Below are 14,059 nucleotides of genomic sequence, written 5' to 3' on the forward strand. Positions count from 1 at the left end.
ACATGCCATCCATTAGATAAAATGGAAATTTTTGTTTCATTTACAATTGCAAAAAAGGTACTTTAGTTGTAGATGAGTTGGGGTTAAAGAGATGAAAATAGATAATGTAGAACATATGTGAACTTTCCTGTGGATATTTTAGTTGTAAATCGTGTTTTAGCAAATCTTTCAGTGCAGAATTACGAAAAATACATCGACATTCTGTTTGACGTAATTCAACTGAAGTTAGTGTGGAGAAATGCACTGCACATGAAATGGATTGCAAACTTTAAATTTCATTTTAATGTCCCTGTATGATACAGTTTCAGAAAAGTCAGAATTATTATCCTGTCAACTTCACTATGGCAATTCTACTGGGAGCCAAACATTTCTTGGATGTGTTTGAAAACATGAAACAGAAAACTTGAGGGAATGTTAATCAAAGTATCTGAGTCTGGCCCAAGTTACATTACAAGAATATTGAAAGTATTGTTTGATTACTGAGGCTTGTGCTAAGGGATAATGTAAGGGTGAATTAATTTTGTGTTTATGTAGATATTGTTGCTAAGAAACAGTGACGAAGTCAAAATAACTGGGATTGTATTGAGGAAATGCAATCTTAGGCTTTAAATCAAAGCATGTTCTTGCTGGCAAGGACAAAGAGATTTAGCCAACCATATAAACGTATTGCTTTAAAGCTAATGTACATATGTAAAGCACAACAATTAGAATTGCTAGTGTGAGCAAAAAGGCATTTATCTAGTGAAAGTTAAAATTCAAAAAAGAAGAGAGTGATATTTCAGTAGTACTGTGCCTCTGTTAGACCCAGAGTACTATAGGCCTGATTTGGGTAATTTTAGGTCTTTGGTGTATTGGAGAGTCTGTAAAACAAATTTACCTGAATTTTGCTGGAGTGTTTGAAGCCTGCTTACATTAACTTGACTAGCACTGCATAAGAAGTTTGCAATGATAAAAGAATTTAATGGGGTTGAGGCAGAGAATTTAGAACAGGACATTGTGCTCTTAAAACTTTATTACATTCCAAACTGAAATCAGAAAGCACCTTTTCAAGCAAAAATGGTAAAGTACCTCTGTTTATGGCCACAGGTATTCCAAAATAGTTGCCAGCAATAATGTACTGTATGTTTGAAGTTTAGTCACTATTGTAATCCAGGCAACCCATAAATCAACTTGCACACGCCAGGCTGTCACAAACATAACTTATTCCTACTTGCATTCTAATTAAGTTTGGTAATCCCTTCTAATTATAAACACAAGAGATTCTGCAGGTGCTGGAAATCCAGAGCAACACACACAAAATGCTGGAGCAACTCAGCAGATCAAACAGCACCTATGAAAAGGAATAAATAGTCGATGTTTTCAGCCAAGCTCAGCCCAATATGACGACTGCATATTCATTTCCATAGATGCTCTCTGACCTGCTGAGTTCTTCCAGAATTTTCTGTGTGTTTCCCCTTAAGATTAGCTGCAGCTGATCCATCTCTGTTGTGCTCCCTCAGCTCAGAACATTTGTAATCTCAACTCTGCATCCCCATCTACTAGGTCATATTTTACAAACTTGTTTATCGTGAGTCTAACTCAGCCTTAAAAATATTCAGAGATTCTGTCCTACTGCTCTTTGAAGCAGATTTCCAAAGACTCACAAGTCAATGAGAGGAAAAATAGTGCCTTATCTCTGTCTTGACTGGGCAACTTATAATTTTAAACCATTCTATGCTCTCCCTATAGAGGTAACATCCTCCCCACATTCACTATGTCAAGACTGTCCAAGCTGTTGTTATGTTTCAATTTGTCTAGTTATTATACCTGTTATAAAGCAGCACATCTTCTGACTCACTTGTGGAAAAAAAAGGTTCAAAGTTTCATTTTATTATCAAAGTATGTATGCAGAATACAGCTCTGAAATTTGTTTTCTCCGGGTAGCCATAGAATACAGAAAACCAAATAAGTAGTTGAAAGAAAGACATCAAACAAAAACTCACAAACCCCAAACACCCCCAACCCCTCCCTTACACAAAACTAACAGCTCACCCAAACCCCCAGCCCATCAATTGACAACAAGGAAGAATGGGCAAGAACGTGAAAAAAGTCACAGAACTGAAAGAGGCCAATATGAGCTACAGTCCAATCCATAAATCTCAGAATTTTGATACCATCTCTGAGAGCACCAGGACTCAGAAGCCCTTCCAATGGCAGCAACTCAAACCAGCGGCCCCTCCTGGATTTTCTAGTTCATTTTAAAATATTAGCAAATTATACAACTGACATCAAGATCAGAATGGAAGGATGCCCCTCTAGAACAGAGATGAGGAGGAATTTCTTTAGCCAAAGGGTGGTGAATCTGTGTAATACTTTGTCACAGATGGCTGTGGAGGCCAAGTCATTGGGTATATTTAAAATGGAGGTTAGTAAAGGCATCTAATGTTACTGAGAGAAGGCAAGTAAATGAGGACGAGAGAGATAATAAATCAGTCTTTGTTGAATGGTGGAGCAGACTTGATGGGCTGAATGGCCTAGTTTGCCCCCATGTCTTGTGTCTTAAGATGTATGAAATTGTGCTATTTTATTCTCCACCGTGGGATTGCTATGTACTAATTGTTCACCTGCTTTTGCTTCTGCTGTGATGCTTACTTTTAATTCTGTTTGCATAGGATGCATCAATTGCTCACAGATTTCACGTAATGAGAGAAAAGCATCCAGAAAAATTCAACAGTAGGTAAGAAGCTGCTTTCCTTCAATTCTCCTTCCCTCGTAAAAATACCCAACCATCCAGTCACCATGTCTCAGTATAATGAGCAAGAAAATTATAATGCACAATGGTAAATGGGAACATCTTAACAATTCAAATTAGGGTGCCCAGATATATTGGTTGAATGAATGTGCTGTATTTATTTCTGCTTTTGTATGAGATTACCAACTTTTAGTACAATTGTACGTTCCGCATATAGAAAAAAAATGGAACTTGGGAGTCTATGCAAATAAAAAATCTAAAGACTTAGTCGCTGACTAACGGAGTAATGAATTTTGCTGATACCATGGGAATGACTATTTTTTATAAGTTTATGATGTTAAAATTACTGTTGAAGTTACTTAAATACGAAAGTGAATGCAACAGACATTGTGCTGTGTTCTCTCAATACGTTCGGCTCTGCGGCATCTGCGGCATCTGTTCTCAGGATGAGGCTTTCCATTCTCGAATACCTTAGATCCTTCTTCAAAGGATGGGGCTTCTCTTCCACCACCACTGATGCTGCCCTCACCTGCATCTCCTGCATTTCCCGCACATCTGCCCTCACCCCATTCTCCCACCATCATAACAGGAAAAGGCTTCCTCATGTCCTTAACTATCACCCCATGGGTGTCCGTATCCACCACATAATTTTCCATAACTCCGCCATCACCAACGGGGTTCTACCACTAAGCACAACTATCCCTATCCCCAGTTTCCTCAAGGATTGCTCTCTATATGACTCCCTTGTCCATTCATCCCTCTCCACCAATTTCCCTCCTGTCACTTACTCCTGCAAACAAGACAACTGCTACATCTGCCTCTACACCTTCTCCCTTAACAAGATTCAAGGCCCCAGACAGTTCTTGCAGGTAAGGCAGCACTTCACCTGCGAGTCTGTTGGTTTCATCTATTGTATCCGGTGCTCCTCCTTTATGTCAGTGAGACCCAACACTGTTTGAGGGACTGTATTGTCAGGCACCTTTGCTCTGTCCACTGCAAATGGCGGGATCTCCCAGTGGATTCCCATTTCAATTCAATTTCCCATTACCATTCTGTCATATCTGTCCATACCCTCCTCTACTGCCATTATGGGACCAAACTCAGGTTTGAGGAGCAACGCCTTCTCCAACTTCTCTAACTTCTGGTAATTTCTCCCCCCCCCCCTCCTTTTTCCATTCCCCATTCTGTTACCATCTCACCCCTTGTCTTTTCCTCACCAGCCCATTGCCTTTCTCCGGTTGCCCTCCTCTCCTTTCTTCCATGGTCTTCTGTCCTCTCCGATTAGATTTCTTGTTCTTCAGCCCTTCACCTCTTTCATCTGCTTCTCACTTCATCTTCTTTTCCCACCCACCCACCCTTCCTCCTCATCTGGCTTCACCTATCACCCACCACCTAATGTTCCTGTCTCCTTCCTTAACAGTCCTGATGAAGGGCCTCAGCCCAAAAATTCAACTGTTTATTCTCCTCCATTGATGCTGCCTAACTTGCTGAGCTCCACCAGCATTGTGTGTGTGTGTATTGCTCAAGATTTCCAACATCTGGAGAATATCTGTGTTTGTGTTGTTTATATTCCTGATTTCACATTTACAGAACAGTGAAGTAGAAGTTTGTTTGAATGTTGTGCATCTCTCTGGTGAATAAATCAGAATGATCAGTTATTGAAATTATTTTTTAAACTGATTCTTACATTCTTAAATGAATATGAAAGGATTGATTTCTGAATAGGAAGAAAACAGTATTGTTAATATGCTATTTTGAAATGCATTGCCTGTAATAAATGGCAGCAATTTACTGGTAAATAGTAATAGAGCAAAAGAGAATTGGATAGGTACTTAAAGGAGGAAAATACAGGGCGACATGAAAAGAACAACAAAGTATGAATCATTAGGTATTTTCTCTCGGCACTGACTATTACTACTGGTCAATCATGTTTACATTTTAATACACCCATAAAATGGATTAGTAACAATCTAAAGCAGGACCTCCAGGGTAGTAATCTCTAGATTGCTGTCTATGCCATGTGATAGTGAGGGTAAGAGTAGGATGATTTGTCTGTGAAAGCAGCTGAGACATGTATCAGGCACCTGGCTCACATATCCAGATGAAATCAATGTACCAATAGTTTGTTTATATGTTGACTTTCAGATCCTAATTCCTATCCTCTAAACAGACAAAGTTCAAACAGTACAAACCAGAAAGTAGGAAATGAAAATCAGATTTGTGGGCCGAGTTACCTGTGATCAAAGACCACAATACTAACAGGCCTTAGTTGGAGACTTCTAGAAACTCCTACTAAAGGAGCGCTAATGCATTAAGGATTGTCCACTAATATTGGTAACTGTTTCAGTGGTTAATTTGCCAACTGTATAGTCATCGCTGTTTTCCTTAATTGTTTTTATTGAGCTAATAAATAGTCCCGGAAAATAATACAATTGCACTTTTAAGTCACACCTACAAGAATATGTTCATTGATCCATGTGGATTGATCAAGACAGCTCAAGGTGACTTCAAGGTGGTGACAGCAAATAAAAATGGCTTTCACTTTTCTGCTGCAAAAGCCAGGCCGCCAAGGAAACTTCGCCTTCGTAGACATAAGAAACAGAGGCAGCAATAGCCAATTCAGCCGCTTGTAGCTGCTCCTCTGGTCAATATAGGCAGCTCCTCAGAGAACATGCTAAGCTAAATGACTCTTGGCTCATACAGGAGACTAAGGAAGTAAGAGATAGAAGCTCAGGGAGGTAGTCACCCCTAGGTTGCAGGAGGCAGGTCATTGGGTGACTGTCAGGAGAGTAACGGGAAATAGGCAGCTAGTACAGAGTACTCCTGTGGCCATTCCCCTCAAAACCAAGTATACCACTTTGGATACTGTTAAGGGGGAAGACTTACCAGGGGTAGCTGCAGCAACTAGTCTCTGGCACTGTGGCTCAGAAGAGAAGAGAGGTGAAGAGGACTGCAGTAGTTATAAGAGATTCCACAGTTTCTGTGGATGCAACAGAGACGGCTGGATGGTATGTTGCCTCTCAGGTGCCAGGGCCAGGGACATTTCAAATCAGGTCCACAGCATTCTAAAGAGGGAGGCTGAGCAGCCAGATATCTGGGTATGTATAGGCACCAATGTCAGAGATAGGAAAGGTCGAGAGGGCCTGAACAGAGATCTTGGGGAGCTGGGTAGAAAGTTGAAAAGCAGGACTTCCAGGGTAGTAATCTCTAGACTGCTGCCTGTACCAAGTGACAGTGAGGGTAAGAATAGGATGATTTGACAGATAAGTATGTGGCTAAGGAACTGATGCAGGGGGCAGGCGTTAAGATTTATGGATCATTGGGATCTGTTTGGGGGAAGGTATGACCTGTGCAAGAAGGACAGGTTGCACCTGAACCAGAGGGAGACAATTATCCTTGTGGGCAGGTTTGCTGTAAAAGAGAGCTGAAAGTAGATATCGAACTGCTGGAAAATGATGCTGGAGAGGTAGAAATGGGGGAGAAGGAAATGGCAGACAAACTGAATAAGTATTTTGTATCAGTCTTCAGTGTGGAAGACACTAGAGGTGTGCCAGAGGTTTGAGATTGTCAGGTGGAAAGAAGTGAGTGAAGTTGCCATTACTAAGGAGAAGTTGCTTGGGAAACTGAAAGGTCTGAAAGTAGATAAATCATCTGAACCAGATGGGGTACACCAAGGGTTCTGAAAGACGTGGCTGAAGAGATTGTGGAGGCATTAGTAATGATCTTTCAAGAATCACTAGATTCTGGAATAGTTCTGGAAGACTGGAAAATTACAAATTCATCCAAGAAGGGAGAGAGGCAGAAGAAAGGAAATTATAGGCCAGTTAGTGTGATCTCAGTGGTTGGGAAGATGTTGGAGTCGATTGTTAAGGATGTGATTTTGGGGTACTTGGAAGCACATGATAAAATAGACAAAAGTCTGCATGGCTTCCTTAAGAGAAAATCTTGCCTGGCAATTCTTTTGGAATTCTGTGAAGAAATAACAAGCAGGATGGACAAAGGAAAATTAGTGGATGTTATGCACGTGGATTTTCAGAAGGGCTTTGACAAGATGCCACACAGGCCTTAACAAGCTAAGAGCCCATGGTATTACAGGAAAGATACTAGCATGGATAGAGGATTAGCTGATTGGCAGGAGGCAAAGAGTGGTAATAAAGAGGACCTTTTCTAGTTGGTTGTGGTGTTCCACAGGTGTCTGTGTTGGGAACCACTTTTTTTACATTAGATATCAATAATTTGGATGATAAAATTGATGACTTTGTTGCCAAGTTTGTGGACGATACAAAGATAGGTGGTGGGACAGTAAGTGTTGAGGTAGCAAGGAGGCTGCAGGAGGATTTAGACAGTTTAGGAGAATGGACAAAAAAATGGCAGATGAAATACAATGTCAGGAATTGTATGTTCTGGCACATTGGTAAAAGAAATAACAGCGTAGACTATTTTCTTAATGGAGAGAAAGTTAAAAAATATGAGGTGCAAAGAGGTTTGGGAGTCCCTGTGATAGATTTCCTGGTTAATTTGCAGGTTGAGTCGGTGGTGAGGAAGGCAAATGCAATGTTAGCATTCATTTCAAGAGGATTACAATATAAAATCAAGGATGTAATGTTGAGGCTTTATAACGCACTGGTGAAGCCTCACTTGGAGTATTTTGAGCATTTTTGGGACCCTTATCTAAGAAAGGATGTGTTGACATTGGAGAGGGTTCAGAGGAGATTCACAAAAATTATTCCAGGATTGAAAGGCTTATCATATGAGGATTGATGGCTTTGGGCCTGTACTCACTGGAATTCAGGAGAATGAGAGGGCCTGTCATTGAAACCTATCAAATGTTGAAAGGTCTCCATAAAGTGGATGTTTTCTATGGTGGTGGAGTCTAAAATGAGATGGCACACCCTCAGATTACAGGGAAGTCCATTTAGAAAGGAGATGAGGAATAGTTTCTTCAGCCAGAGAGTGGCGAATCTGTGGAATTCATTGCCACAGGTGGCTGTGGAGACCAAGTTATTGGGTATATTTAAGGCAGAGGTTGATAGATTTTTAATTAGTCAGGGCATGAAGGCATAAGGAGAGAAGGCAGGCGATTAATGGTGGAGCAGACTTGATGGGCCAAATGGCCCAATTCTGCTCCTATACCTTATGGTCTTGATATAATCATAACTGCTTTTTACTTCAACACCCTTTGCTGCATTAATAATGTATCTCTTATTTCCCTTAAAATACAAAAATCTGTCAGTCTTTGTCTTGAAAGTGTACTTATTTTGATTCTGTTAACCCTGGTTGTCGAAGCCCCAGCAATGGACAACACCTTCCCTTTGTGTCCATTTCCAAAATCCCTAAGATTATTTTTATGTTTCAATTAAGTTAACTCTCATTCTTCAAAACTCTACAACCTGCTTAATATCTCCTCATAGGGGGTCAAGCTCATCCTACGCCAGGAATCATGTGAATCTTCAGATCACCAAGTCCACACAGACCACCAAGCACCCAGTTTTACACTAATCCTGCATTAATCCCACTTTCTCATCAACTCCAGCCATGTTTCACCACTCACCTGTATTCTACCATTCGTTTGTGTCTGTTTCAGCGCAAACACTGCTCTCCCCTCCAGCAAAAAAGCATTTACATGCGATGCTGCCTTAGAGAGGCAGCATCTATCATCAAAGAGCCCCTTCATCTACACCGTACATTTTTTGTGGTGTAACCACCAGCCTTAAGTTCCACACCACCAGAATCAGGAACAGCTCCTTTCTTAAAATCTTCAGATTCTCCAGTCAGCTTGCACGGTTCTAACCCAACCTCAACAACAGAATGCTACAGATCATCCCTTGCATTACCTTTCACTTGTCTCTGATTGTGTTTTTTGAATTAATGTTCTGTTTCACGCTATCGTTTCCTTGCCCGTCGTTCATAATTTCTGCATAATTTGCATTTTGTGTTGTCTGAGTCTATGTGTCTGTGGTGCTGCTCCAATCAAACTTATCATTGTGCCTGCACCTCATTGTACTTATACGTATGGCAACAAACTCCACTTAATTTACATACCAGGGCAACTTACAGTGGCCAATTAACCTACCAATCCATATGTCTTTGGGATGTGTGAGGAAACCAGAATAACCCGAGGAAGCCCACGTTAGCACGGAGAATGTGCAGACTCCACACAAACCACCCAGAGGTCAGGTTGGAACCCAGGTCACATGCTGAGAGGCAGCAGCTCAACAGATTGCTTCACCTGGATTTCTACATAATTGGCATATAACATCATTGTACTTGTATTCAAATCCTCCTGTATTAAGGCGATATTGTTGGCACTCTCGCTTGCTCTACTGCACATTATCATTCAGTGATTCATGTACAAGGACACTCAGGTTCTGCTGAGCATAAACACTTTTCAACCTCACCCTTTAGGAAAATCTCTCAGCTTTTCGATGTTTTCCAGCAAATAAGAGAGCCCTGTGTGTATTCTCATATTCCAATTGCCAAGCCCTTGCCCATTTAGTTAACCTATTCATATTCCCCTGCATTCTCATTACAGCTTGTACTGTCATCCAGCTTTGTAGCATCAGCAAATCTGGATATGGTCCCTTTGATCCTCTCATCAAGATTGTTCATGTGGAATAGATTGTGAATGGTTGAAGACTAAGGGCCAATCCCTACAGTAACCCACTAATCATATCCACCCCAACTAAAAATCACCCATTTATTCTTCTCCATTTCTCACTCTGTAAACTAATCCACTGTTCCATGTGCTCAAATGTTCTTCAATAATTAATTACAAGTTTTATAGAAATCCAAATCCACCACATCTCCCAGTTACACGCACAGAATGCTGGAAGAACTCAGCAAGCCAGGCAGCACCTATGAGAAAAAGCACAGCCGACATTTCGGGCCAAAACATTGATCGCATTTTTTTCTATAGTTGCTGCCTGGCCTGCTCAGCTCCTTCAGTATTTTGTGGGTGTTGCTCAGATTTCCAGCATCTGCAGATTTTTGCTTGTTTGTGGTTTGACATCTCCCAGTTTCCTGTCATCCATCCTTCTAGTTGCCTGTTCTGTTAGTCAAAGCACTGTATCTGATGTGTGGAATCTCAGGTCCTTTTCATCAATCCATATTGATTTAGCCTAATCCTATTTTTATTTTCAAAGTGCCCTGTCATCATTTCTTCACTGATAAATTCTAGCCCGTTTCCCACCATTGGTGGCAGTCTAATTGGTCTGCAATTCCAAGATTTCGTCCTCTATCATTTCTTAAATAGTTATATTTGCTCCCTTCCCACCTCTAGGAACTATTCTGAAATATGTAGAATTTTGGAATATACCAACTACTTACCTACACTAAAGTATAAGTTACACAACCAATTAACCCATCAATATCTATTTGCAACGTGTAAGGAAAGCAAAGCATCATGGATAGGGCATGTAAACTCCACACAAACAGCACAAGAGATCATGATCGAACCCAGCTTCCAAGAACTGTGAGGCAGCAATACTATCTGCCTCTAGTTCAAGGGATTTATTAGGTTTCAGTCCCATTAATTTCTACATTACTTTCTTCTTAAGTAGTACTAATTTCTTCCAGCTGCTCAATTACTCTAAGCCAGTTGTTCTCCAGTGTTTCTGGGAGGGCTTCTGCCTTTGACCCTGAAGGGGTCACAAAATATTTGTTTAATTTCTTGGCCATTTCCTTATTTCTTAATGTAATTTCCTGTCTCATAATCTGGAAGGCATGCTTTGCACAGATCACTAGAAGCTTTTACAATCAATTTTATGTTTTTTCCGTGTTTCCATTTCCCCTTTTTTCTTTTTAATTCCTTGATTCTCCTTTGAAATTCTAAAATTTTTCTCAAGCTTTAGCATTGCTGCTCTTTCTAGCTGTATTCCTTTGGTAAAGGGCCAATTCAGAAATGAAAAAGAGTTGGAATGAAATTGATGATGAGCATTTTAATTGTAAATAAGAAAAGAATTTGTGCTTTTGTTAAAGCAGCTTTAAGAGGAAGTTGTTCATCAAAGTAGCCTGCAAAAGTTCTAGAGATGCAAACAGCTTTGAGTCACTTATATATGGAAGTTAATATTTGAATGTCATGGATTTTTGTATGTATCAAATAAGGTTGTGTAGACCACCATACTTAGCAGGTTATAATAGCAGATAAAGTAAGTCAGCTATTATGTTCATCTAAACATCATCAGAAGCAAGTGTTTAGCAAACGTTTGTAAAATTTCTATTGAAGTTGCTAGGATCATTACTAATTATGAAATTGTTACTTATATCATTCTTATTAATACAGCTATATTTGTACAAATCTATGATTGAGATCTTGCTTCATTTGTGATGTTGTAGCAATATGAGAGCTTTAAAATAATTGGATTACTGGTAGATTAAGTAAATAATATGCAGAACGTAACTGGATGAAAATGTTTGGTCTTTGCCTTTAGTTGTCATTCACGGGTTTAGAATTTGGTTCAGATATCGTTCTCTGCATATTGCTAAAAATAAAACCTGCTGAACCCAAGCTGTAACCTCCCAGTATCTGGTTATGCTTCACTTAGCCTGGCTGCATGAAACATTATGAAGCAACCCTAACTCCAGCCCCTAGCAGGATTGGTGTAACAAATTTCCAGCAACCCTCGCTGTTACTGCAATATCCATTACACTACAGCAGAGTGAATGCTTCATAGCTGCAATGACCTGGGTTCAGTACTGATTTCCATGCTGCCTATGTGGAGTTTGCATGTTCACTTTGTGATTATTTGGGTTTCCTCTGGTTCCAGATTCAGCGTCTTGGCCAGAAATTCTGACGGTCCGTTTCCCCCCACAAGTTTTGCCTGACTTGCTGAGTTCCTTCAATGTTTTGTTTATTGCTCTGGATTCCAGCATCTGCAGCCTGTTGTGTCTCCTCTGGGTTACCCACATCCAAAAGATGTACTGGTTGGGTGGGTAACTAGTCACTGTAAATTGCCCCTGAGGGAGGTGGGTGGAAGAAGAATCAAGAGGAATTTAACAGGCATGTGAAAGAGAACAGATTGTAGATACAAGAAAATAAGTTGGGGGGTGTTAGTGGCATAGTAAGTGGCATAGACTCATTGGACTGAATAACCTCTTCATTTGTAGTATGGATGTATGAAAGATTATCTGATTCTGGCCGGTCTGACAAGTAATCTAGTATTTTGTATACTTATAAAAATAATTATGTAGATAATCCGAACAATAGGTTTTCCTTGAACTTAAATGCTTATTTTTACAAAGGTAATTTTGAAGCAGTTCAGACCACTCTAGTTACACCTAAGCTTAATTCATCCCACAGAACAATAACATGGGTTCTTCAACAGCCTAAAGACACTTTAGAGGAGCACTGTGACAGAAGGTTGACACCAAGCCACAAAATGAAAGTTCATCACTGATATGTAGGTGTCTCTAGTGAGGCCAGCATTTGTTATGTACCCCCTAATTGCCATTGAGAAGGTAATGGTGATCTACCTTATTGAACTTCCCAAGCAGACTACGGTACTTCACAATGTGGTTGAGAAGGGAAATCCAGGATCTTGCTTCAGAGATGATGACCAGCAGTATGTTCCCAAGTCCAGAATGGGCCTTACAGTAGCTCTGTGAGTTTTGCCTTTCCCAAGCTTGCCGAGGAACTAAGCTGTTAGGAGCTTGTCTAGGAGGCTGGCGTCTGGGTTTGGTAGACACTCAAGGGAAGTATGAGGTGATCAGTGATTAAACAGGGTTCAGTGGCCAGGTAATGGTCAACAAAGTGCTGGTTCAGATTGATGGATAGGTAGTCGGGAGGTTTAGGACAAGTATTGCAAGCTTGGGACAGTGAAGGAGGGGGACCTAAAGAGCATGCTAACTGAGTTGGGTTCCCAGCATCCAACTGCTATCATCTCACACAACTGTGCTTTGAATCAAGGTCCACAAATGCTGTGTCAAATAGCTTTTGCAAGCGTGACATGAAAACATGAAAAAGAGCTGCAAGAAAATACCTGAAGTACTGTCTAGCTTTGGCTGCATGCAGCAGTATGCCCTGATATACAGTATGGCCAGGGTCCTCCACGTGTAACTGTACCTGAAATGAGAATTCAAGACTTCAATTAAGTTGTATGAAAATTTATTGTATTCAATTAGATCAATTTTTTTAATTGAAACTGCCTCTTGAGTGGCTGGCTGAACCATGGTATCTTAGCTAGGCTGCTAATCCTTTCTACAGCTCCCACTCTTATCTGGTCAGGGGTCAAGAATCGCAGACCAGTCGGACAAGTGTAAGGGCTGAGGCTCCGCCAGCACTACCTCTTGGATTCCCCCTACCTGCTTCACTCAGAGTCACACCACAGGTCCAATTTGAAGCAGTTAATTTAGTCCTTGATTATTTGTGCCGTTCTCCCAAGGCAGCAGGAAGTATTAACAGTGTCAATGGAGGGGAGACTGACTTTCATGAAAGACAGGCCTGCTTCCACAGCTCTCTGCAATTTCTGGCAATCTTAGGCAGAGTAATTGCCATATCAAGCTGTGATGCAGCTGGATAAATACTTCCTGTGTTACACCTGTCAAAATTGTTAAAGGTCTTTGAGAGACATGCTAAATTTCCTTATCCTTTTGAGGAATTAGAGGCACTGGTGTGCTTCTTGACTATAGCATCCACATGGCTGGACCAGGGTAACCTAGTGATGTTTATACTTTGGATCTTGAAGCTGTCAGCCATCTCCACCTCAGTACTGATACAGATAGGCGTAGACTCCGCTCTTCCTCCAGAGGTCAATGACCAGTTCATTGGTTTTGCTGACATCACCAATTTGTTAACACTTGCACATGACTATTGGATAGTTGATAAGAGTATGAACCTAGCTGGTGCTAGGTTTCCCAAACTGGCGCAGTAATGCAATTATGAACCTCTGCAGCTACCCAGCTTGGATTAGCAAACATAATCCTGTTTAGTGATTACATTTCAGATCCTCCTGGACTAAAAGGATTATCCAGTTAATGAAATGTGGCTTGTTCCATAAACCACTTATTATTCTGACCTGAACACCTTTCTAGTTACAAACTATATATCTTAGTAGGATATCATTTGGATCTATGTAAAACTCAATTATTTATTTTGAATGGACATCTTTTTCTTTAGACCATAACTTTAAATCTTAAATGTTAATTAAGAACTATATCCATTTAGCAATGTTCATATTTTCAGTTGGGCATCTTTCCTTGGGATTTCTAAATTTACATTATCAGGCACTGGTAAATGTGTACCATATAGGTGGGAAATATTATTTACTAAGATATTTGAATGACTGCCTTTTAACTGCTGCATGCGGTCTTTCAATTTTTTTGTATGTACTT

At 40.4% G+C, this 14,059-nt stretch overlaps 1 protein-coding gene across 5 annotated transcripts in view; it reads left to right on the forward strand.

Moving 5' to 3' along the window:
* dgkg (diacylglycerol kinase, gamma) overlaps positions 1–14,059 on the forward strand; it is a 517,080-nt gene that overhangs the window by 371,775 nt on the left and 131,246 nt on the right. For all 5 annotated transcript variants that reach the window (XM_073046856.1, XM_073046861.1, XM_073046859.1 and 2 more), the window contains one exon: positions 2,652–2,716. In XM_073046856.1, coding sequence (XP_072902957.1) covers positions 2,652–2,716 — 65 coding nt within the window. The remainder of the gene's footprint in view (positions 1–2,651; positions 2,717–14,059) is intronic.

The sequence above is a fragment of the Hemitrygon akajei genome, chromosome 5 (genome assembly GCF_048418815.1).
Source record: "Hemitrygon akajei chromosome 5, sHemAka1.3, whole genome shotgun sequence".
Lineage (NCBI taxonomy): Eukaryota > Metazoa > Chordata > Chondrichthyes > Myliobatiformes > Dasyatidae > Hemitrygon > Hemitrygon akajei.